Below are 24,187 nucleotides of genomic sequence, written 5' to 3' on the forward strand. Positions count from 1 at the left end.
GGGACAGTAGCAAGACGGCCACCGACAACAGAACATCACCTTGCACATGGCTTGTTGTTGTTGGTGCCTACTCCCATCCGGGAGCTCTTGTCCTTAAACAACATGATTTTTTTTCTCTCTCTCTCAGTCTCCATTGTTCATTTCTATGTTGCTCCTTTTATTCATAATTACTGTACATGTACTTCTCTTTGTTTCAGTATTTTGCCTACTGTATTTGCTACCACCTGTAATTCATTTTGTTTTAGTATTTCTATTATTGATTCTTTTCCTTTAATTTCTCTTGTTATATCTTCGAGTTATTAAAGTACTGATTAGTTAATAATACTGTAGGTATATTTATAGAATGACAGGGTAGTCCTGGGTGCGAAGTGTCCTGACGGGAAATCGTCCATGTTTTGACGGCGAATTATCTGACGGCGAATTGACTTGACGGTGAATTGTCTCGGAACCTTATCATCGTGTGCTCCACATATGAATAAATGATGCTGATTTTCATTCTCTTCTTGACACATGTCACATACAATATTAGGTTAGGCTCATACTTTTTTCTTATAATTTTCCTTCACTTCTAACATTTTGGTTTGCATCAAAAATATTATCTTTGCTTGTTTTGGTTGAAGTCTGGCTCTGAGAGCATCGAAATGCGCGAATTTGCATCAAAACGTGAGGTAGGCAGACCACTCCATAATGCATCGAAACTTGATTCATTGAATTCTAAACTGTCGAAATTCGAGAAACCACTGTATATTTTTCTTGAATATGTCGGACAATGAATGTTGCATCAGTGGTCCCTCTGCCTGGCATAAACCGAAACTGCATCTCATTAACCCACCCCATCCCGACCGATTTTCCACCATTGACTCCCCCAAGTCCTGGCCAATTTTGGAAAAAAAAATTTTTGGCTCAAACCTCCGCTTTTGGTGAGAAACATCGAAAATTCATAGAGAAATCGCTCACCTGAGGTTTAAAATACTCGATACATCTAGCAGTACTCCTTACCTTACTGGGTTTTCTATCAGGCTGGCTCCAAAGAAAATGAGTTCTATGGGAGGGTAACTATTCCACACCACTCATAAATGGTATTTATTTATTTATTTGGTATGAATTTATATGTAGTACGAGAGTATATTGGTTTTCACACAGTAATATAGGCAATATGAGCATTGTTTCACTCACTAACACATCAACATACCTGACCTTTTTTTGGCGACATTACCTGATCATCATTTCTGACTGTTTCTTCCTCTAGTGTTAGGTAAACTTTGTCCTCCACACTGTCATCGATTGGGGAATCACTCTGGCCCTGAATGTCTTTACTGGCCAGGTCACTGATAACAGGTGAATTGTCGAGACGATGGCGTGCGGGGGGGGGGGGAGGTCATGCGGGGTAAGGCATTGTCCCTGCCTGGCATCTTGTAGAGGAAGGTGTCCAGTGTATACGTACCAAAAATCACACGTGAAAATTGAAAATTGTGCAAATTATGAACTTTGCAATTGCGCAATGTACTGCTACGTCGATGGGACTTGCTGTGACAAAATGTTGCGACGTACCCACACGTCGACAGGATGCCTCAGGTTAATACTCATTCTTTCCTTTGTCATACTTCCACGACTGTCTCTATTACCTTTACTATCTGGTCCAAAAGTTTTATTCCTCTATAATTTCCTCTTTCCAAGGTATCACCCTTCCCTTTATGCACATTTTCAATAATGCTCTACAACCAGTCATCTGGAACAACATACATATACTGTATAACAGACTTTATTGAGTCAGTGACTAAACTCACTCTTATAACTTCAGAGCATTCAACATCTCAGCTATCAACCCAACACACCCACAGTCATCCCCAGTTGCATTCTGTTTGGTCTCTAGCAGTTTTATTGCCTTGTGGTGGTATGTGGAGTTGCATTAAATACGGTATACATCACACATTCAGAGTTGACCAGATTCCCCTAGCAGGCTGACCTCTATTACCTGGCTCCTGCACACAAATTTTTCTGACCCCTACAAGGTTTTCCTGCTGATTTTAGTTCAATATCTTCCAAGAGAATGATAGGGTGCCATAATGTAATGAGAAACTTGCACACCTGCAAATGGGGATTGGATGCCATATAGGAGCTGGAGTGGTTAGAAAATCTTAACCCTAATCATAACTTAAAAAACACTTATTATCGCCTGGGCTCATATAATACACTTCAAGTAATATGGAGAATATCATTGTCATACTTTCAGAGAAAATGGCTCATTTCTCAAAAGTTAAATTATTGTTCTTTAAACTGTTATGCAGTGGAATCTCCTACATTGCAGTCTTATGAGACTGGACACAGGCCGCGATTTCAGAATTTCGTGTTAAAAATAACTACTCTTATGGGGAAAATTAATCATGAGTTTGTCATCTTGGAAAAGTTGCCCCCCTTACCCCAAAACCTACATCAAACTGGTCAAAACCTACATCAAACTCGTCACCAGTGAACACAAACAACCTGGAAAAGAAATTAGTAAAGCAAATTTAATGGAAATGAATAATACTGTAAGATTCTTACCTGATTCTGACTGACGACACTGCTTGAAGGGACGGGGGAGGGGGGAAGAAGTTTGGCCCCGCAACAGTCAAGTACTTGCTGCCGACATGAATGCCACTGCTCCTGATGTTACCTCCACATCCCATCCACGTGGCCCCTTCAGTCAGAGGCCAGGACCGAGTGGGAGTAAAGGAGGAGAGGAGGAAGATCGAGAAATGAGAAGTGAAGAAAAAGACAGAAGTGGAACAAGGGGAGAGAAGAACATGGACAGGCAATGTCGCATGTTCCTGAAGGCAGCATATAAAACATCCCAACATAAGCATCGTGCTGAGATCATGGCATATGCACAGCAGGTGTGGGACCAGCCAGAAGGAGCTAGAAAACAGCGAGGGCTGGAGAGAACTGAAGAGGAAGGAGAGGACGAAATATTAAAATAGGTGAGGTGAAAGAGGGAATGGTGGGAGAAGGAGGATGGTTAGGTAATGAGCAAAAAACACCCAGGGCATTGAGTTTATAAACAGCCACTGAGGAGCCAGAACACAATGTTACTGATCAGGGTGCAAGGTCAATGTACTGGAGGAGTCAGTTTAAACAACTGTCATCTGCGAGGATGCAAAGATTAATGCACTATTCGTGTGCCAGTGAGTGAGGATAATGTCTCAGGGGATAGGAACTGAGGTAGTCTAGGAGTGCACTGATGGCTCAGTGATCCGTATGAAGGTGTATATAAGCACACTCATACGGGTGATGCAGTTAAGGAGAGTTTGGTAGCCAAACAGAAATAGCCTTCTGTCCAACTTGGACAGTTGGGGAGGAACACAGTCATGACCATGCATTGCAGTTCTGGTGAGCAGAAGTGTTTGAAGAACAGTTTTGCGAGAGAGTAAAGCAAGGTGTATAAGTGCCGTTAGTGCAACGTAAAATACCGGCAGTCACTACTGTACCGTACTCAGAAAGACTAGCAATATTATTTTGACATGTATGTCCCTGGTCATGGAAGTACCAGTTATGTAGTGGTATTAACTTTAGAGTAAGACTTTCTAATGTTTAAGTGAACATTAAATACTCAATGGATGAGCTACCTTGTCAAGTGACTAAGTTGCACCTAAGTCATACATAATTATCAAGTTATGTAACTGAGCTGCTGTCAAGTCATACATAAGTGGTTGAGTTTCCCTTGTGTCAAGTTGAAACTCAGTATACTAAGTTGTCTGCCATATTCGTATTACTGTAACTAACTTGTACAGTAAACATCCTCTCATTCGGCATCTGGTCTTACAGTATTTCTGGTCTTTCGACGGTTTTCATAAATAGTCCCATTACGAAAGTTGTCTGCTCCTCCGGCACATATGCTGAGCCGAATGGCAACCGCAACGGGGTCACCAGCTCGCTGCTAGTACCCGTGTGTCCACAGTTGCTAATTTGGGACTATTGGCACTAGATCTAGCACTTTTCATAATACAGTAATTTGGCAATTTTCATAATAATTCAGTGCCAATAAATTTTAGATTATCTTCTATATCTAGTGCATTTTGAAGTCCAGTTTAGTGCAAAAATTTGAACAGTTCACCTATAGCTTATCGCATTTTAAAGTTGTGCTTAGCACTTTTGAAGATTTCTGCTAGCCAACATTCCATGCCCTGTTGGCCATCATGACAAGTCAGTGTCTGGCTTTGTGAGCAGGAAAATTTTGAAAGTCTGGAAACTTTGTAATGCTATTTTACAGTGTACATATGTAATTACACCTAGGTTAAGGTAAGTTCATGTGTATTGTATCATTAAATACATTAAATATAAGTTCTATCTATTCTATCTATTGCCAGATGCCTCAATCCCGTTTGGGGTGGCCACAAACAAATCGCCTCCAAGTCGCCCTGTCCCCCACCATTTCACTGCCCTGCTCCCAACTCACACCCCCCTCTCTCATATACCTCTCCACCCCATCCCTCCATCTCATCCTCGGCCTCCCCTTCCCTCTTCCCCCCTCCACCTCACTCACATACACTCTCTTCATCAGTCTTTCACCCACCATCCTCTCCACATGGCCAAACCACCTCAATGTGTTCCTCATAACGCTTCCTATCACATCCACATCCACACCACAACGCTCCTTTATATCCTCATTCGTCAGCCTGTCTCTCCACGTGACGCCACAGGCTCCTCTTAAATAACTCATTTCCACTGCTCTCACTCTTAGGGTTGACCAATAATACTTGCTAGACACTGTGATTGCATTGGGGTGACTGCCCATGATTGCTAGAAACTTTTGGCAGGCTTTCCCAGGCATCCAGCAGTTTCTGCTCTTTTGGCACCTGCTTGGTCCCGAAGATGCCAAATGACAGGGCTCTTACTGTATAGCCTGTTTGTTACAGAAGTGTAAATATTCTGTATCATTAAGATTAAAGCATAAACCATTACAGTGTTTTACAACCTTAGTGCGTGAAACATTTTTTTTTGGTAGTCCAGGAGGGAGTCTGGGGAAGAGAGGGATACTTAATATCTTGTTGTCCTAACCTAAGAGGTTGTAGGCCCCCTCTGGGATTGTTTTCGCACTTTCCACTGCTACTGTTAAACATTAAACTACAAATTAGTGGCAGCCGTTCATCATGCTAAACAAGACTGAGTGCGAAGTACAGCAGTCTCTCCAATATGCGATGTAATACAACCAAAGGCATGTCCGGGAAGTGGGATCATCCGGATACTGGGACCCTGCCTCCTGGACTGGTACTTATGGACCGTACCCTGCACAACTCAGAAAACCACCTACATGACTCTCTACCAGACATGCATAGCACCTATTTAAGACCCTATTCACACAAATAAGGGACAGAAAGCATGAAATAAGTGAAAAGGAACCAGAGAATAAAGAATTAGAAGTGAGCATGGAAAATATTTACCAGTGTACAGGGTATTGACAAGACATCCGTGGCCGTTACGAAGATTAACCCGCCTCCTCTAAGGTTCTGGCAGTGGTGAAAATGCTCTTGAAGCATGTACAGTAATCTAATGTTGTGCTGCACTTAATCCTTTGCACTCGTTTCGTTTCGTTTTGTTTTGTTTTTAAAGGCTCCTACATGCTTGCATGCGTCGGCCTTGGTCACCTAATGGCGGCTCTCCATGCTGCACGATCCATTGCAGCCTCCCTGTTCAGTCCCTTAACCCTAAGGTCACACTTAATGACCTCGTCCCATGTCTTTCTCGGTCTACCCCTCATAACCCCACCCCCAATATTAACACTTCTCACCTTCCTCACCCAATTATCACTGTGAATTATAATTGTTTAACACTGCACATTCTGTTCCTGTTTGTGCCATGCCAGTTGCAACTGCCAGTTTGCACTCTGCGCTTAACCCTTTGCACTCTGAATTCTACTTTCTTAAAGCTGCACAACACTGTAAATTCCCATGTGGTCCAGTCGTGAGGTATTGCAGATTATTCACTGTTTATTCACAAAAACGAGCACGTGCGACACCCACTGTGATGAGCATCTAGTCAGGATGGTAGTTAGGCGTTAACTGGGGAGGGGAGGAAGCAAGGGGCCGTGGCCGCCGCGCGTAAAAATAGCTGGTCGGAGCCGTGCACCAAGTTCAAATTATGGTTTACGGTTAAAAAAAAAAATCTTTTTTTTTTTTTTTTTTTTTGCTTTTTTCCATTTTTTTGCCATTTTTGGGTTCTGAAGGCCCAGGCCCAAAATATCTAGACATTAGGGTGGCAGGTTACTAGGCATCCAGATATTAAAGAGATTACAGTATGCCAAGAGTTATGTAGCGAATGTAGGGCACGACAGGAATTCAGGACACTCCGGCCATATTTATTTTTGGCCGTGATCCTGTTAGGCCGAAGATGTTTAGGCCATACCTAACCTAACCTAACCTATTTTTTGGCCATACGGTGATTTGGCCATTTGCCACTTTAGGCCTCCATGGCTGAACTGGTTTGTGGCTGGAATGACTGGGATACGGGGGGAGGGGTTCTGAGGCTTGAGGCGGACTACAGCCTCATGCTGCAGCCTCTGTGCCACTTCCTCCTCATCAACCTCCCTCAGGAATCCCTCAGAGTTCAGCATGATGATGAAGGAAGTGGTGTCATAGTCGCCCTTGGATGCCTCCGTGTCATCATAAAAGTCGTTAATTCATTGAGCACAGCCTTTCCATATTTTCTATTGAAATGAGGCTTTCACAGGTTACTTATTATTCATGGATTACCACAGATACTGGGCATTTTTATAAACTTACCTCTGAAAGCTATAAATGAGGCTTTACTATGCATGATACACTGATGCATCCAGTCAGAGTGGTGGTTGGTAAACAACTGATATTGAAATCTGTTGCATGATGTTGCCGCATATTATGAATTTGTGGTTTAGAAATGTGAGATTTAGGAGATGCCACTGTAACTCATTTCCCAACTGATCATAAATATATGTATATAAACAGCCATAAAAAAGGAACATGCATTTCTTTTCTTCTTTGGGAGGAAGGGGGGTTAACTAAGACTATACTGTATAGCATAATATTTTTGCCAACTTCTGTCAATCCATTATTGCATTAGCAGATGTGTAGAGGCCTAAGGCAAGGCTATGAAGTTTAAATATATAAGGCAAATGTAACCAGTTACTGACCCCTAAGTGACATTATGTTACGTAGGCAGTAAACTCCAACCGTCCTTTGAAAGTAAACCCAGTTGGATGTATGGTTCAAAAAGCAAGGAAATAGAAAGCCTGCCCTGTGAAATGGGACAGACACTCATCAACTTGCCATTCATGCTTCTGGAATCCTGACTCCACCTCACACCCCTAACTATTCAGACATTATTTGGCATTTTTCTATATAGATGCACTTCACATTTTATAATATACAAGAAAACAATAGGCTATAATATGTAAAATGACAACAGAGGTTCTAGCAAGCCTTGTGATGATAAAGCTAAAATGACAAAGTTTACAGCAAGGTTCTAGCAAGCCATATGCTGATACAGTTCCTTATCTCTCCACTTCTTAAGGCTCTTTACAAACTATCTATTGATAGCCACATACTTTAATCCTTATGAGTGGCCAAGAAAAACTGCCTCTACATCATTCTGTCCTCTACCATTAGGCTGTCTTCCCTTCATCTCATACCACTCTCCTTCATATACTTCTCCACCCTGTCTCTTCACCTCATCATGGGTCTGCTCCTCCCCCCCTCCACCTCACTTAGGGGAGAGCGGTGATGGTTCGGACAGTGGGCTGGTTCAGACAGTGCATTTCCTGAGAAACATATGGGACCTATGGCCGCGAAGCCTTGCATGAAAGTAAAACCATTTGTTTGCTTCGACCACACAGAACCTCTAAGCTACAAATGCCACACTTTTTGATGCAGGTCAGATTTTGTGTTTTTTCTTTTTTGCACCTCCTCTCTCATAATTTGAATGTATATCATAAGCTCTGCCTCTATAAATAAGCCTAGCAGCAAATTATGTATTATTATGATAAGTTTGTGTCGCACATAGGAGATATTGCTATCAAAAATGAATATTAAGCTCTCTCTTGTGAAATTTCCAGGTACCCATCAATTAATTATATACATTTGAGATGATTCAGACAGTTGTGGAGAGGGATGGTTTGTCAGTGTCTGACTTATCCCTGGCTACAATATGCATTAAAAAAGTCTTATGCCAGTCAGTCAGTCAGAAATAGGGAAATGATTAGATGAAATAAGAGATTAAGTTCGTTTTGCAATCTGAAATAGGGGCCTGGAAAGTGAGAAGTAAAGTAAAAAATCCAGAGAGAGAGAGAGAGAGAGAGAGAGAGAGACAGACAGAGAGAGAGAGAGACAGAGAGACAAAGAGAGAGAGAGACAGAGAGAGAGAGAGACAAAGACAGAGAGAGAGAGAGAGAGAGAGAGAGAGAGAGAGAGAGAGATTTTAACAAATATGAAGAGGTTCATTTGGATTCTGAAGTTTAATTTTGCAATAAAATGTCTTTGAACTGATAAATTTTTGTTTTTGGCCACTCCAACTCACATAATTTTAACAATGTGCCAAGTAATACATGTATCTGAGCCATCCCATCCTTCTGTCTGAACTATCACCACTGGTAGGAATGGTACGGATGATTTAGAAACTTGTGTTTCGTTAACTATACCTTGAAACTGAAAAGAGCCACAAGTTTGATATTATCAGGATGAAGAACCGAATGATAAGGCAACATTTTATGTAAACACAATTACACTACTGCTAAAATCTGAATTTTAAGAAATACTGTACTGTAATTTTCGTTTGTTTGTTCGTTTTTGAAGGCTCCAACATGCTTGCATGCATCAACCTTGGTCACCTAATGGCAGCTCTCCATGCTGCATGATCTACTGCAGTCTTCCTGTTCAGTCCCTTAACCCTGAGGTCACACTTAATGACCACATCTCATGTCTTCCTCGGTCTACCCCTCGCAACCCCACCCCCAATATTAACACTTCTCACCTTCTGCACCCAATTATCATCCCCTATCCTCACCACATGCCCAAACCACCTCAATCTACCTCTCCTCATCACATCACCAATACACTCCAGTCCCATCCTACCACTCAACTCTTTCATCGTAAACTCAGCCCCTCCAGGCCTTGAAAGGGATGCACTGCACATCCACCTAATCATTGTCATTTCTGTATGTCTGAGCCTGCAGATATCCTCTTCCTTTAGTGCCCAGGTCTCACTACCATACAGCAACACACTCCTAACACATGCTGCATACAAAGACCCCTTAGCACGTACGGAGAGTCCTCTCAATATCAGGAGAGGCAACAGCTCCCTGAACTTCTTCCAACCACTTCTCACCCTAGCCACAGAACTAGCTCCAGCCCCACCTCCAGCACATAACATGTCTCCCAAATAACAAAACTTTTCCACACACTCAAGAGACTCACCCGCAAGTTTAATCCTTTCACGCCTGCTCTCCCCAACACACCGCACACATAAAATCAGCATTATCTCACAGTCTACCTCTGATACCATTACATCTCTTGTGCACCCCTTTATCACAAACACTGCACAAGATGGAATTACTTCCCACACCCTTGTGGCAAACTGCACATGGCCACTCTCCCTTGTCCTTGACATTACTGGCACCAACCTTAGATATCATCACTTTTGTTTTATCTGCGTTTACCCTTAAAAAGTGTCCAAACCATCACTGCCCTCCTCTACAGACACTCTTTAAGCCAATCTCTTATTTTCCATTTTCTCCAAATGGCCACACAATCTGAAGATCTTCTAACTCACTCACAGAAAAGTATGACAGCTGCTTCTTGAGGTCTGGATGAAGTACGATGAAGCCATTATGATTAACGAGAAAGGGGTATCCATTAGGTCCAAGAGCCTGGTATGGGGACAGGTTCTTGAGGCTGCGTAAGGGTACATCAATACCAGCCACACCCACCAGATCAGTTGCATTCTGTGAATATAGGTAACAGAAGTTAACTTGACTTATAGGCTCAACATGTACAGAAAGTCTTCATTTTGCTTTGCTATTTTTGACTTTCTTTTGGCCATCCAGTCCAAGTAAACTATGGAAACCTGTCTATTAAACTTCTATTGCTACTCAGTTTCCGCCTATTTACAGTTACTACTCTATGTGAAAAGATGAGATACTTGAACTCATCCCTGATTTACCTTAAGGATTGGCTATATTAGCAATGATCTGTACAGTTATAAAAAAGTGTCAGTAACTATGTATCTCAGATGTGAATGCAAATATTGTCCTGAAAATTTTCCTCTTTTCTAAATGGAAAAGCAGAAACCAACTAAAGACTTAACAAAGGTCTATAAACATGCATTCTCTTTGCCTTGGCCACTAGAAAATATTTGAATGCTTGTACTGGTACAGTACTGTACTGAAGTTTCTCTCTGCTCATAATAAAGACATGGAAACCTTTGTCTTATAAATGTGTTCCTCTGAGGCTGTCCTGACTAGAGCAAAAACTTGATAATACAAAAAGAGGAGGATTAGTGGAAATATAAGGAAGAAAGAAAAAAAAAAAATATTTACAGTATATATAGTAATAATAAAAAAAATATTAAATAACTGCAAGGAATGAGCACACCAGACTGATAGACAGGTAGATGGACTGCAAAACTGATGGACTGGAAACAGAAACAATTATAAGAATGGAGGGACTTACTGTATAGTATGAGTTATTGAATACGGGCCGGGTTATGGAGAGGGTCAGTTCCTCCTTCTGAAAAGTTTGGTCAGCCTACATTAGAAACAAACTTTTGGTTGTAAGTCCTGCATATTATTTATATTCTTTTTATGCAATCTATGTACACCCACATCACTTTTGTGCATACTTTCAAACCAAATCACACTTCAATTAAAGCAATGCCTCAAGCAAAGATCATTCAAGGTGTGTACCTATACTGATGCAATTAACTTTTGCTTGCCCATAATTCTCTCAGATTTATGAATCACAATGAACTGCTTAAAATTCACTACACTGTATAACATAAAATTAACTAACAATAACTAAAACCTCCTTATATTTGTAAGGAAGCTAAGTCAGCGACTGAACCTACTACACAAGGCTTTTAATATCTTTCAAATTAAAATTCAAAGATGGGCTAACTGCAATACTAAGGTAAATATAAAGACATTAATAAAAATGGCAACTTAATGATATATTAAATATACCTTTCAGAAACACAAGGTTCTCACTGAAATGTGTATGTTGCATTCCTACCAATTTGCGATTAACTGGCTGTTCATGAACCTGATTAAACCACCGTACAAACCGAATTCAGCTTCACACAAGCAAAGCAGCATTCTGACATTCTCATGGTTATTACTAATGATGGATTATGCAACTGTGCTTATTCCCCATATGTTCATACCACATAGTACTCTATGCAACTGTACATCAACAAAAAATGAAATATCACCTATATTGTACAGTATATTAAACTAAATGCAGAACATCACCACTTGTCTGAATCTGATACATTCACAAAAAGAAAACTGTGATCAGATACAAAAATAATTTCACCAGGGATAATGTGGCAAAAAAATGTCTTGAGTATGATATATACTAACCCCTTCACTATGATGCCATTTTTATTAAATTCCTCCAATTTACAATTATTTTATTCAGCAGTGAGACTTATCAAACTACAACTGGGTTGTCTTACACTTTAAAAAATCAACTACCACCTTCTACTGCCTACAAGAATAAAATGATGACATCACTGAACTGAAGGAGCTATTGTTACACTATGCTCATAACACAGTAACAATGAGCACTGGAAATAAAGTCAAAATCAGGCATGCAGAAAAGGGTGTAGTAAGAGAAAAACAAGCAATAGACAGTCACATTTTAACCCTATCTGATAAGCAGGAGCTTGAGGCTAGACTACTAGAGATCATATATATGCAACACTTGTATATAATGCAACACATTCACAATACAACTGCAAAGAGGTAAGGGATGCAGTAAGGCAGGTGTGGTGAAGCGAGGTAAGGGCTGTATAGTTAGGAAGAGGCTGTGTGGTAAGACAGGTAGATTGGTGTGGTGTGGTGAATACCTGTGGTGAGGTAGGTGTGGAGGCAGGGATTATGTGGTGAGGCAGGTGTGGAGGCAGGGATTATGTGGTGAGGCAGGGGTGGAGGCAGGGATTATGTGGTGAGGAAGGGGTTGTGTGGTAAGACAAATGTGGATGAAGGGGTTGTGTGGTAAGAATTGTGTGGTGAGGCAGGTGCGGTAAGGGAGGGGTTGTGTGATGAAGCAAGTGTGAAGGCAAGGGTGGTATGGCAGAAGCTGTGAAGTGAAGAAGGTATGGTGAAGCAGCTAGGATGTGGTGAGGCAGCTTTGATGTCATGAGGTAAGTGTGGTATGATGTGTGGTGTGGTAAGGTGTGGTGAGGCAAGTGTGGAGGCAGAGGCCATGCGGTGAAGAAGAAGTTGTATATTGAGGGAGGGGTTGTGTGGTAAGTAAGGGGTTATATAGTGAGGCTGGTGGTATACATTTTTTTATGAGTCCAACTGTGGGCATAGGCTTCACAGCCTGCTCCCAAGGCCCAGCAGTCCTCCTACATACCATGCACCTCCACATTCACCATTTCAGCACTAACACCCACTGTACATACTGAATACATGCTAGGGCTGTCTCATCTAAGACTGGTGTGTTGGTATTAGTGGAGATATTCTCATGACATGTTGGCTTGTCTTCTGGTACATCAGTAAAGTCTATTGTATGAAATTCAAACCCTTAAACTGTTCCCTGCCCCAGCGAGGATTTGAACCTGGCTCCATTAGGAATGCAGGCCACCTCTCTACATATTCAGACACTGCCTCCCCCAAAATAGGTTGTGTGAGGAGGCTGTTGTGATGTGATGAGGCAGCTGTGATATGGTGAGGCAGTTATGATGTCATGAGGTAGGTATGGTCAGGTATAGTGTAATTAGGCAAGTGTGGTGAGGCAGGGGTGGTGAGACAAGGGTGGTAATAAAGCTATTCCCTTAGCTACAATGGTATCTTTTATATTTCATTTTTTTACCTTCAGTTTTTTTCTTTTAACTTAGAAGAAACTTTTCAAACTCTGCACTATGAGGTCTTCTCTAAATTGCATGAAATCATCTGCTTAGCAGCTAGAAACAAAATATAAAGCTGAAAGGCAGAACTGAAGAGCTTGTTCATCTTTTCACCCTGAGGAATCATTTTCATCTTATTCTTGCCATTACAAGATGATTTTATTCAGCTTATGAGAGCATCTTTAGTTGTAAATGCCATTAAGTCTTCCTAACTGCAGATCTCATATGAGACATAGTGAAGGTCCGCAAGGGCCAAGTTGCAAGCCTCACTTTACACTGGTTATAAAACAATGACTATAGGGAGGTAAACTACCTTACAAAGTATCAGCTCAGCAGGGGATAATGAAGGCTGTTACATAACCCTCCTGTTAGAAAAATCTCTCCTAAGCTGAATAAAACTGTCTGGATACAGGAAGAGTGCTCAGACTGATGTGGCTAAACTAAACAAGGAAAAGGAAGAGTTTGCATGTAAGGGTAGGAAAGTATGACTGAGGGTACTGATAAAAGTCCAAGATCAAATGAGGCACTTGGACTTAATGGGGTAAATCAACTAAGAGTAAGCTTTGGGACAGTTTATGTTAAAACTTTTTCTTTTTAATGCATCTCTTTAACTACTGACAGGAGTGTTTAATGAACCTGGTCTCAAAAGAAAGGAAATCCTGAAAGCATTTAGTATATTGTGGCCTCATATGTAGTGTAAAAAAGAGTGGAACAGTTCATTCATGAGCACTGCTGCTGCTGCTCAAACTTTACCCTACTCTTGGCTAGAGTGAAATCAGTCATCATTTTACACCTGAGGGAGATCTGTTGTCCAGTGTTATGGTGACAGTATGAGGCTTTGCTAGTTTCCATAAGGAATAGTTGCTATGACACATTTACTATAGCTCTTTCACCTTAACCTGACCCAGATTTTTATCCTATTTTAGTTTATTTCAGGTAGCTCAAGGACAGAAAAAAAGAGTCCTGAGGCTCTACATCCTTTCTACAGAACTTCTACATGACTAGCACCCAACTGTAGTGTTAATCTATCTATCTACTGCCGGACGCCTCAATCCCGCTCGGGGTGGCCACAAACAAATCTTCTCCACGTCGCCCTGTCCCCTGCCATTTCACTGCCCCACTCTCAACTCACACCCCCCTCTCACATATACTTCTCCACCCCATCCCTCTATCTCATCCTCGGCCTCCCCCTCCCTCTTCCACACTCCACCTCTCTCACATACACTCTCTTCGTCAGCCTTTCACCCTCCATCCTCTCCACATGGTCAAACCACCTCAGTGTATTCCTCCTAATGCTTCCTATCACATCCACATCCACACCACAATGCTCCTTTATATCCTTATTTGTCAGCCTGTCTCTCCATGTGACTCCACAGGCTCCTCTTAAATAATTCATTTCCACTGCTCTCACTCTTGACTTGTGTCCTTCCAGCAACGTCCAAGCTTCACTTCCATACGTTATAGTTGGTATCACAATACTTTCATGTAGTAACTTTTTCACTTCCATGCTCACTTCCCCTCCTCTTAAATAATTCATTTCCACTGCTCTCACTCTTGACTTGTGTCCTTCCAGCAAGGTCCAAGCTTCACTTCCATACGTTAGAGTTGGTATCACAATACTGTCATGTAGTAACTTTTTCACTTCCATGCTCACTTCCCTGTTTCTTATCACTGCTTTCAAGGAACCAGCAACCTTTCTTCCCTGCTGTACCCTTTCAACCACTTCACCCTCCAAACTTCCATCCTTACTCATCACACTGCCCAAGTACTTAAACGTACTCACATTTTCCAATTCCTCACCATCCAACCTTGCTGTACATTCCCTGACTTCACCTCTCTCAAAGACCATCACTTTACTCTTCCCTACATTCATCTTTAGATTCTGTTTTTTACACACTCTCCCAAACTCATCCACCAAGCCTTGCAACTCTCCTTCGTCTTCACTCAACAACACAGTATCATCTGCAAACAACAGTACAGGGAGTTTCCAAACACTATCCTCTCTCACCAGGGCCACTCCAACATCCACTACCCTACCTTGTCTATCTATCTATTGCCAGATGCCATAATCCCGTAAGGGGTGGTCATTTGACTGTGAGTTATTTGTTTTACGGGGAGGGGCACTAACCCTCCACCAACCCAATTGTTGACACGTAGGGAGCACGTATGGTCTGGTTATATGGTTACCACCCAGTGTTGTAAATGGTTTCTTGGCTTACATGAAACCATTTGGCTTGTCACTCGATGTAAAGCCACCTGTAAGGGAAAGAAAACCAATAAGAAGTGACAGGAAAGATGGGAGAAATAGGAAGAGAGGAAGGCAGGCACAGAAAAAGAATGGTAAAGGCTAAGGAAGAAGTAGGCAGCACTACATCAAGTGAGTGGTTGATGGTCACCACCCTACCTTGTACCTCTTTTATTACCCCATCCATGTACAGATTGAACAACCATGGAGACATGACACATCCCTGTTTCAACCCAACCTTCAAAGAGAAAAATTCACTTAGTTCACCATCCACACGCACTGCAGCCTTAGCACCATCATACATACTCTTCACAGCATTCAACAACTTCCCATCTACTCCATATTCATCATACATACTCTTCACAGCATTCAACAACTTCCCATCTACTCCATATTCATCATACATACTCTTCACAGCATTCAACAACTTCCCATCTACTCCATATTCATCATACATACTCTTCACAGCATTCAACAACTTCCCATCTACTCCATATTCATCATACATACTCTTCACAGCATTCAACAACTTCCCATCTACTCCATATATTCTTAATACTTTCCACAATCCTTGTCTATCCACCCTGTCATATGCTTTCTCCAAATCCATGAAAGCCACATACAACTTCTTTCCCTTCTCTAGAAACTTTTCCACTAAAGATCTAAGAATGAATATCTGATCTATACAACCTCTTCCCTTCCTAAAGCCTCCCTGTTCTTCTCCAACTAATTCCTCTGTTCTTTCTCTAACTTTGTCAATAAGCATCCTACCATACACTTTCCTACTATACTAAGAAGACGAATGCCCCTATGATTACCACACACTTCTTTTTCCCTTTTTCCTTTGTACAAGGGAATAATTATACCTGACTTCCAATCCTCCGGAATTCTACCTTCCTCCCAGGCCAATCTGCACATTTTCCACATCCATTCTACTACTATCTCTCCCCCATCCTTCAGCATGTCACCACACACTTCATCCATTCCTGGGGCTTTCCCCAATTTAACTTTCTTCATTGCTTCCACAACTTCTATCCTACTGATTTCTTCCTGTCTTCTCACCTCCCTCCTTCTCCCAGCCATTCCCCAGCCACTTATACTCGCATTACTTCCATGCTCTATGTTCAACAATTCCTTAAAGTGTTCTTTCCTTCTGCTCACTTTTTCTCCCTTCTCCACTAGGAATCTACCATTTTTATCTTTCACTCCCCTGCTAACTTCACGTCCACCCTGTCTTACTCTTTTCACCTCTTTCCAGAACATTTTCTTACAGTCCCTCCACTTTACACTCAAGTTCCTTCCAAATTCCACATCCGCTCCCTTCTTACTCTCTCTTACTAATCTTTTCACCTCTCTCTTTCTTTCTACATATAACTCTCTCTTCTACCTCTCAACTTCATCCACACCCCTATTTCTCATCCATTCATTGTATGCTTTCTTCTTTTGTGCCACAGCCTGTCTCACCTCTTCATTCCACCACGCTGTTCCTTGCACACCCCTTCATCTTCTCTTCATCCCACACACCACATCACACGCTGCACATGTTTCTTCTGTGAATATCCTCCACACATCTTCCACATCCCCCATCTGCTCCAATTCATATTTGCCCAATCATTCCTCCACTTTGTTATAATTCAGCATTCAAGATGGAGAGATGGCAACTGTGGACCAAGTTAAAGTAAAAGGGGTATAGTGCAGTCTAGAAAACCCCAGAACTACCAACATCATATGTCCTTTCAGTGTGACTTCATTTTCAGCTACAGATAAAGACTGATGGCAACAAGAGACTACAGCTTATGAATGTACACTGATGAGACAAGGAAGAGAAGTGACTGGCAAGTATGCAAAGCATGTACAGTATGGACAAAGTAGTTTGAAAGCAGTTCTGTTGCAGCCATCCCTTCAGGTAGGTCTCAAAGGGGAGCAAGGCATTGATGATGATGATGATGATGATGATGATGATGATGATGATGATGATGATGATGACGATGACAATGATGATGATGATGATGATGATGATGATGATGATGATGATGACAGAGAGCATGATGGTGAAGATGATGATGATGCATGGCACTCAGGAGCAGCATGGAGCAGGCATGGTTTGTATCTGGTAAAAAATATTCTGTGATAGATACTGGTACTGCACAGAAACTTTACACAGAGAACTTCAGTGAGAGATAACGTCATGTAATAAACAGATAACTGCCATTAAGTGTATCTTTGGTAATGAGAATAATGCAGAGACTGATTAGCAAATATGAACCTACAGTAATCATAAACTTCAAAATTTACATTTATAACTATGCACAGAATTATCAGTAACTAGAGAGAGAGAAAGAAACTGCCTCAAGAAAGTACCATAACTGCATGAGGAAGTGAAAGGTGAGAAGACAACATTCATATACAGATGGAATATTAATGCAACATGGGGGAATTGGGATTAATGAAGAAAACTGAACCTGGAAGGAAATTTCTGACAGTGAAAAGCTGCCCATTCCTGATGTGGAGGAAAGCAAAATTTAATAATGAACAGAGAATGCAATATCAGCTGATATAAATTAGGAAAATACGTGAATGGTGGAATATTTGTAGACATAGAAAATTCAGGCAAGGAATAAGCAGACACATAAGTTGATGTAATGGCAGGTGGAGAGTGCAAGATACAGAAGATATTCATGCAGGAAAATGGCATTTCCAGCCCAAATGAATGAGATCTTCCAAAACTCCATTATTTTCTCGACTAAATACAGTATAGGCAATTTTCTGCACCTAGGGATGATGAAGCTGTGTACTGCACCTCTAGAATGATAAATGCACCTCTACAATACTAAAGACAATTCTGCACACACAGTCTAGCCAAAAGAAAAATTATTACTATAGGTTTAACCCCTTGAATCCAATGACATATTTTTTTATTCTATTCTTGCTGTTTCCAAGCAATTTTACTCAGCAACTGAGAGATCTGTACTGAAGGGGTTAGATACAACCCCCAACAACTCTTTTAAAAATTAGAAACTCACTCAAAGCAAAATAAAATCCTCGAGCTCCAACAAGAACAAATTAACACTTTATATTCTCTGGCTGAAAGGGTTAACTTTTTCAACCCAAGGTTACATTTAATATTTTGTTCTTGCTACTTCCAGATTACTGTATTCAGCTAAAGAAAGATTTTTGAACTGTTGAGATCACTGCTATCTCTCCAAGCTTATCTGGACATGAACCCAGTGGACTGCTGGCATAAGCTTCACTTCTAATGCATGTCTACTATTCTCTTTTTTGGAGGAGAGGGAGGGAATTGAGAGATGTCTGTATTACTTGGCAGTGGATAGGAGTTAAATACAGCCCCCACTGACCCTTTCACGTTTTCCTAACTTGAACATAATTATCTGGTGGTAGCATGAGTTAAAAAAAAAAAAAAAAGTATGTCACTGGACTGAAGCAGTTAATGCAGCTCTAGAAATTTTTTGGGGGTGTGCACTGCTGGCTTCTAATTGGCAAAAAATGAACAGTATAGTAAATGAGGGAAATAAGGTATAACTATTGTATGAGGGGAAAATAATTTATAGTAAACTGGGGGATAGTCTTACCACACGATCTTGGTAGAACGTTATCATAGTATTCGCTAAGGTGGGGGCCTGAGGTCTCGCTAGAGCTTGCAAATAGTCCTACGAAAAAGTGTGAGTGGGGAGGAGTGGGGGGGGGAGTTTTTATAACAGGTGCAACAACATCAAATTTAAAATGAGACATGATTAAAAAATAGTATATAATAATCATTTAATAGCCTAAATGTACTGCTTAGAAAAATTAGTCTGGACTCCAGCACAGAAAATGAAAAGGATATGCGAGACGTGATGTAAAAATATTCCACACTTCTTTTCCCTAGGAAAAAGTGGAACAGTGAGAAATAACACTAAGCACAAGAGAACAACAGAATGGGAGCTGAGATAAAACAGTGATAACAGAGACAGAGAGAACAAAAGGAGGTAACAAAGAACAGAGAGGAAAAACTATCAGTACACTGACTAAGTAGATGTAATATGAGATAGTGCATTTATGATCCACAATATTACCAAAGATTGTTGGGGAGATGAAAGATAGGTTAGTGAATTGTTAAAATGTACACTGCTAGTATATGAAATAGCTTTTTTTTTTTTCTTTACTGGTGGGATCAGAACAGCCTATGATTTATTTTAACTCCATCAACCAGAGGACATCATTTTCTTATTGTTCTAGCTAATGTCAGACTAATTTATTCAACCTGGGAGACTACCCTCACAATGAGGGGATTAAAAATTCTATATCTAACTCCTCCAGTGCCAAAAGATATCCTAAGCTAAATTAATTAATCTCGAAATAGCAAGAGTACAATACAAAAGATGTCCTTGGGCTGATGAGTTAACACTGTAGAAGCTGTCTAGTCACTGTGAAATTGTGTGCTAAATATCTAAATGACAGAGCTGTTGTTGTTGCTGTTGTGGCCCCTGGCTCTTCTGGACATAAACTCTGTGAACTGCTGGCTGAAATCAGCCTTTTCCTGCAGTCTACCACCCTCTTTTTGAGAGATAGGGAAGAAGACAGAGATGTTTGTACAGCATAACCTGGTAGCTCAACTGCCTCTTATACCTCTTATATCATGTGAAAGCACCCCTCTCCAGAATCAGACCAAAAAATAATTCTGTAGGCCTTAAATATGTCAATGATTCATGTAATAAATTACAGAACATTAACTACTATGACATAAAAATATGAATGCATAATAAGTCTGCCACAGGAGTTGATGCATAATCACTACACTTCAAAGTCTTTTTCTGATTTTAACATTACCATCTCCAAACTATTATATCTGGCTTGAAAGGGACTTTCTCAAATGAATAGGATACATATGGCCATCATTAAATGAAGCAATACATAAGTTTTTCCCTGGCCGAATAGAACTGCTTAGTGATAGCAAGGATATACTTAAAATAAGATGCTGCATCATACAGAATGGATGAGCTTCATAATCCTCCACTAAACATTATTTTCTTGTCCCTCTCAAAATGAAAGTTGATCGACCAACAATTCTTTGTTTCCATCACCCTTTCCTCAGTATCAACATAAACTACATCCTGACATCCTGCAAACACTCCAATATGTCCTCACTGTAATTCAGCCCCTTGCACCACAATACACTTACCTTATGCACCTCACTCTCAAAATACAGACAATCCTTCTTTAAAAAAAAAAAGAAGAACAACTCTGAACTCCCAACAGACGAGGCCAATTTTCTGCAGTTCACTGGCTAAACAACCAGGTATGCCTGGGGCCAAAACAATAACAACAAGATAAAACAAGACTCCTGAATACGCACCTCATAGAAATATTCAAACAGTACACTGTATATACAGTAATTACTCATGGAATCAAGAATGCCCATTAAACCATCCTTACAAAAAAAAATAATAATAATAAAAAATAAAAAAAATAAATGAAATGGATCTAATTACAGATATGTTGGGTATGAAAACAACAAAATGAGGGGAAATAAGTCTCTACATTAGCCACTGCAGTACAATAAAAGGAAAAAAAAGGATGAAAAACAGGCAGTGTGCATTCATATATATATATATATATATATATATATATACAGTGAAATCGCAAATTTCGATGGACACGTGTACTGAAAAATTGCATCGGAATTCAAATCATCGAAAATTTAAATTGAGCTTCCTATGGGAAAAACTAGTTTGGGTCCGGGGCCTCCAAACCTCACTACGTAAAATCAAGAGTGTTTGCCCACATTCTCAGTAAACTTCATGAACTATATTTGTAGTTAGGTAACTGCAGTTCTGCATTCTATTGCCACACTGTAGTGTAGAATACGGATTTTCACCTTGTCGGCATGGGTATACTTGGTGTATTTCTGCTCCTTCCTGTATTTCCTTTTCACCTTTGGCTGTGAAGATTTAGTGGTGCCAGGCTGCTCTCATTCATTATCACTGCTACCTGAAGAACCACTCTTGCTTGCCATTTTGAAACAGGTAAGTTGCAATAAAAATGCAAAAAAAAAACATACAATGAAATTGCAGCGAAATGCATGTCCACACATGGAGGGTACAGGCTGAAACTGTGGCACAGCGCTGTAGAGGGCAGGACATTCGCAAGAAAGCCGCCGACAACAGAACATCACCTTGCGCAATGGTTTGATTTGATTGCAGTTGGGCGCCGAGAGCACTGAAAAACGCGATTTTGGCATCGAAAATTAAGAAAGGCAGGCCACTGGAAAATGAATCGAGATTTGAATCATCAACATCTAAACCATCGAAATTCGAGATTTCACTTAATATATACATAAATATATATATATATATATATATATATATATATATATATATATACAGTAATCACTCCAATATCCGACGTAATAGAGCCATAGGTAGGTCCGGTTATTGGTTTTGTCCGGATATTGGGCCCCAGTTTATGGACTTGTACTTATGAACCCTAACTCAGAGAAACACCTATACAACTCCCTCTGGACATGCATAGCACCTATTTAAGACCCAAATCACACCAATAAGGCACATAAATGACTGAAATAAATGCAAAAGAAACATAAAATGAGGGTTTAGAAGTATGTTCATACATTAATAAACATTCTGGTACTTATGGACCCTAACCTAGCCTAACTCAGAAAAACACATTCCTTCTGCACATGCATAGCTACTAACACCCTATTCACACCAATAAAGGACATTAAAGAGTGAAATGAGGTAAGTATAGTAGGGAAAAAAGTACAGTATGAAACATTCTGGCTACTTACAGCAAGTCCCTGGCCACCTCGATGAATAACCGCCTCCTCTCGGACTCTGACAGTAAGAACGATTTCCTGAAGCACTTGCAGTACACTGTTCCTGAAGTCTTGCACTGAACTTAGTCAATAACACACAGAAGTCCGTTCTCTTCACAGTGTGCACTTTTGTCTAAATAATGCTCCATTGTAACTTAGTGTTGCACTTTAACTTTTCCCATTTTTTTAAAATTTTCCAAAGCCAAAACAAACAAGTCTATTTACGTTACTTTTTTTTCTAGTCTTTTCTCTCACAACTTTAAACCCTTAACACAACACACTGTTTTTTTCACAGCACAACACTCAAAATTCCCGTGTGGTCTAGTGGAGAAGTTCTTGCTGTTTATTCACTGTCAGAGTCCGAGAGTATCACTGGCAGGCGACCTAGGGGTGCATCGCTGGGTCGTGGTGATGGCGTACCCACTGCAGAGGACTCTGAAGACAGCCGCAAACTCACATCGAGCGGTGACTCCACCGTGGCTGATGTGCTGGGCTGTGGCTCGGAGCATGAGGGCCTGTCTTGGGGAGGCAACGGAGTGGAGCCAGGGCTGGGCACAGCGGGGGTCACGGGCCTGAAAAAACTGTCAATGGTTGATTGACGCAATGACCGACGATTCTGACGATTGATGATGCACTGCCTGAAAGCACGCACTTCCTCCACGAGTCCCAAGGGCCCCATCTCCCTGTCGCAGTCCGGGTGTTCCAGGTAGTCTAGGACGAACTCTAGATGTTCCCGGAGTGCGCTCAGCTTGGGGATGGCTGGAGTAGTGTCCTGCTGAGAAAGGTCCGCATCATTGTCGCCTTCAGCGTCGGAATCTTCAAGTTCGGTACTGACACCTGCAACTGAAGACGCGATCTCGATATCAGACAACGTCTGATACCCAGGATCGCCCTCGTCGTCATCCAACCACTCACGAACATCGTCCACATCTACATCGTCGCCGTGCGTACATAGCCGTGCATGGAAGTCATCCACATCAAACCCTAGAAAATCGTACTCCACATCCGTTCCGAGAAGCAGACGAGACCAACCATTTTCAAGAGTTTTCACAGGGACTTCCTTCCATGTACTAGCCCAGTTGTACAGCGCAGACTTGATGTTGTAGCGGCGAAGGTTTTCCAAAGTCCGCTTGCCTCGTGTGTCCCGTCCCTCCCTGCGCTCATCCTCGTTCTCGAGAACAACCATCACCTCGTCCAGGAACTTCTGACGGTATAGGCGCTTTGTTGCCACGATCACTCCTTGGTCCATTGGTTGAATGAGAGCAGTCGTATTAGGTGGCAGAAACATGCACCTAATACGGCCATTTTCAGCAACCAAGTCCTTGTCGCACGGATGGGCAGGTGCATTGTCGAGTAGAAGGAGAGCCTTTACCTGGTCGTGCTGGATTCCCAGTGTCTTTGTCTGGTAATGGATGACCTCCTTGACGAAGTGACGGTGAAACCAGTCTTTGAAGGTCACAGCTGTGAACCATGCCTTCAAAGAATGGTACCAGACAACAGGAAGGACATCCATCACCCCACGAGGCACCGAGGCTGCTTTGCGCGGCCAACAACAACAGGCTTAAGCCGGTGCATCCCGTTAGCACTGGCACAACACAAAGCAGATATCCGTTCCTTGGAAAGCTTGCGGCCAGGTACACGCTTCTCCGTCTCCTCGGCTAGAGTGTTCATTGGCAGCGAGCGATAGAATAGGCCAGTTTCGTCAGCGTTGTAGACTTGACCGAGAGTTAGGCCCTCCCTGTCGATCAAGCCTTTCACCTTGTGCCAAAACTCGTCAACTCCATCCTCGTTAGCGGCCAATGCTTCGCCATGTGCTTTACGGTTGGTAAGGCCATGTCGCAACTTGAACGCGAAGAGCCAACCCTCGGATGCCTTGAAGTCTAGGGCGTCGTGAAGCCTGGCGAACTTCTCAGCAGCAGCCTTCAGCTCCGTTCCACGTACCATCACACCAGCAGCACGTTGTTGTCAATACCAAATCAACGTGGATCGGTTGATTTCTGCAAACTTGGGGGTAGACACAACCTTCCTTTCCACGT

The 24,187-nt window shown here is 41.5% G+C and overlaps 1 protein-coding gene across 1 annotated transcript in view; it reads right to left on the reverse strand.

The window, feature by feature from the left end:
• The window catches only part of LOC145402635 (voltage-dependent calcium channel subunit alpha-2/delta-1-like), a 440,994-nt gene that overhangs the window by 181,624 nt on the left and 235,183 nt on the right, over positions 1-24,187 (reverse strand). Inside the window, exons 13-14 of the mRNA XM_080274627.1 lie at positions 10,677-10,733; positions 9,782-9,949 (exon numbers count right to left, since the gene is read on the reverse strand). Coding sequence (XP_080130753.1) covers positions 9,782-9,949; positions 10,677-10,733 — 225 coding nt within the window. The remainder of the gene's footprint in view (positions 1-9,781; positions 9,950-10,676; positions 10,734-24,187) is intronic.

Source organism: Coenobita brevimanus, chromosome 58 (assembly GCF_032717465.1).
Source record: "Coenobita brevimanus isolate Jiangsu-jjx chromosome 58, ASM3271746v2, whole genome shotgun sequence".
Taxonomy (NCBI): Eukaryota; Metazoa; Arthropoda; class Malacostraca; order Decapoda; family Coenobitidae; genus Coenobita; species Coenobita brevimanus.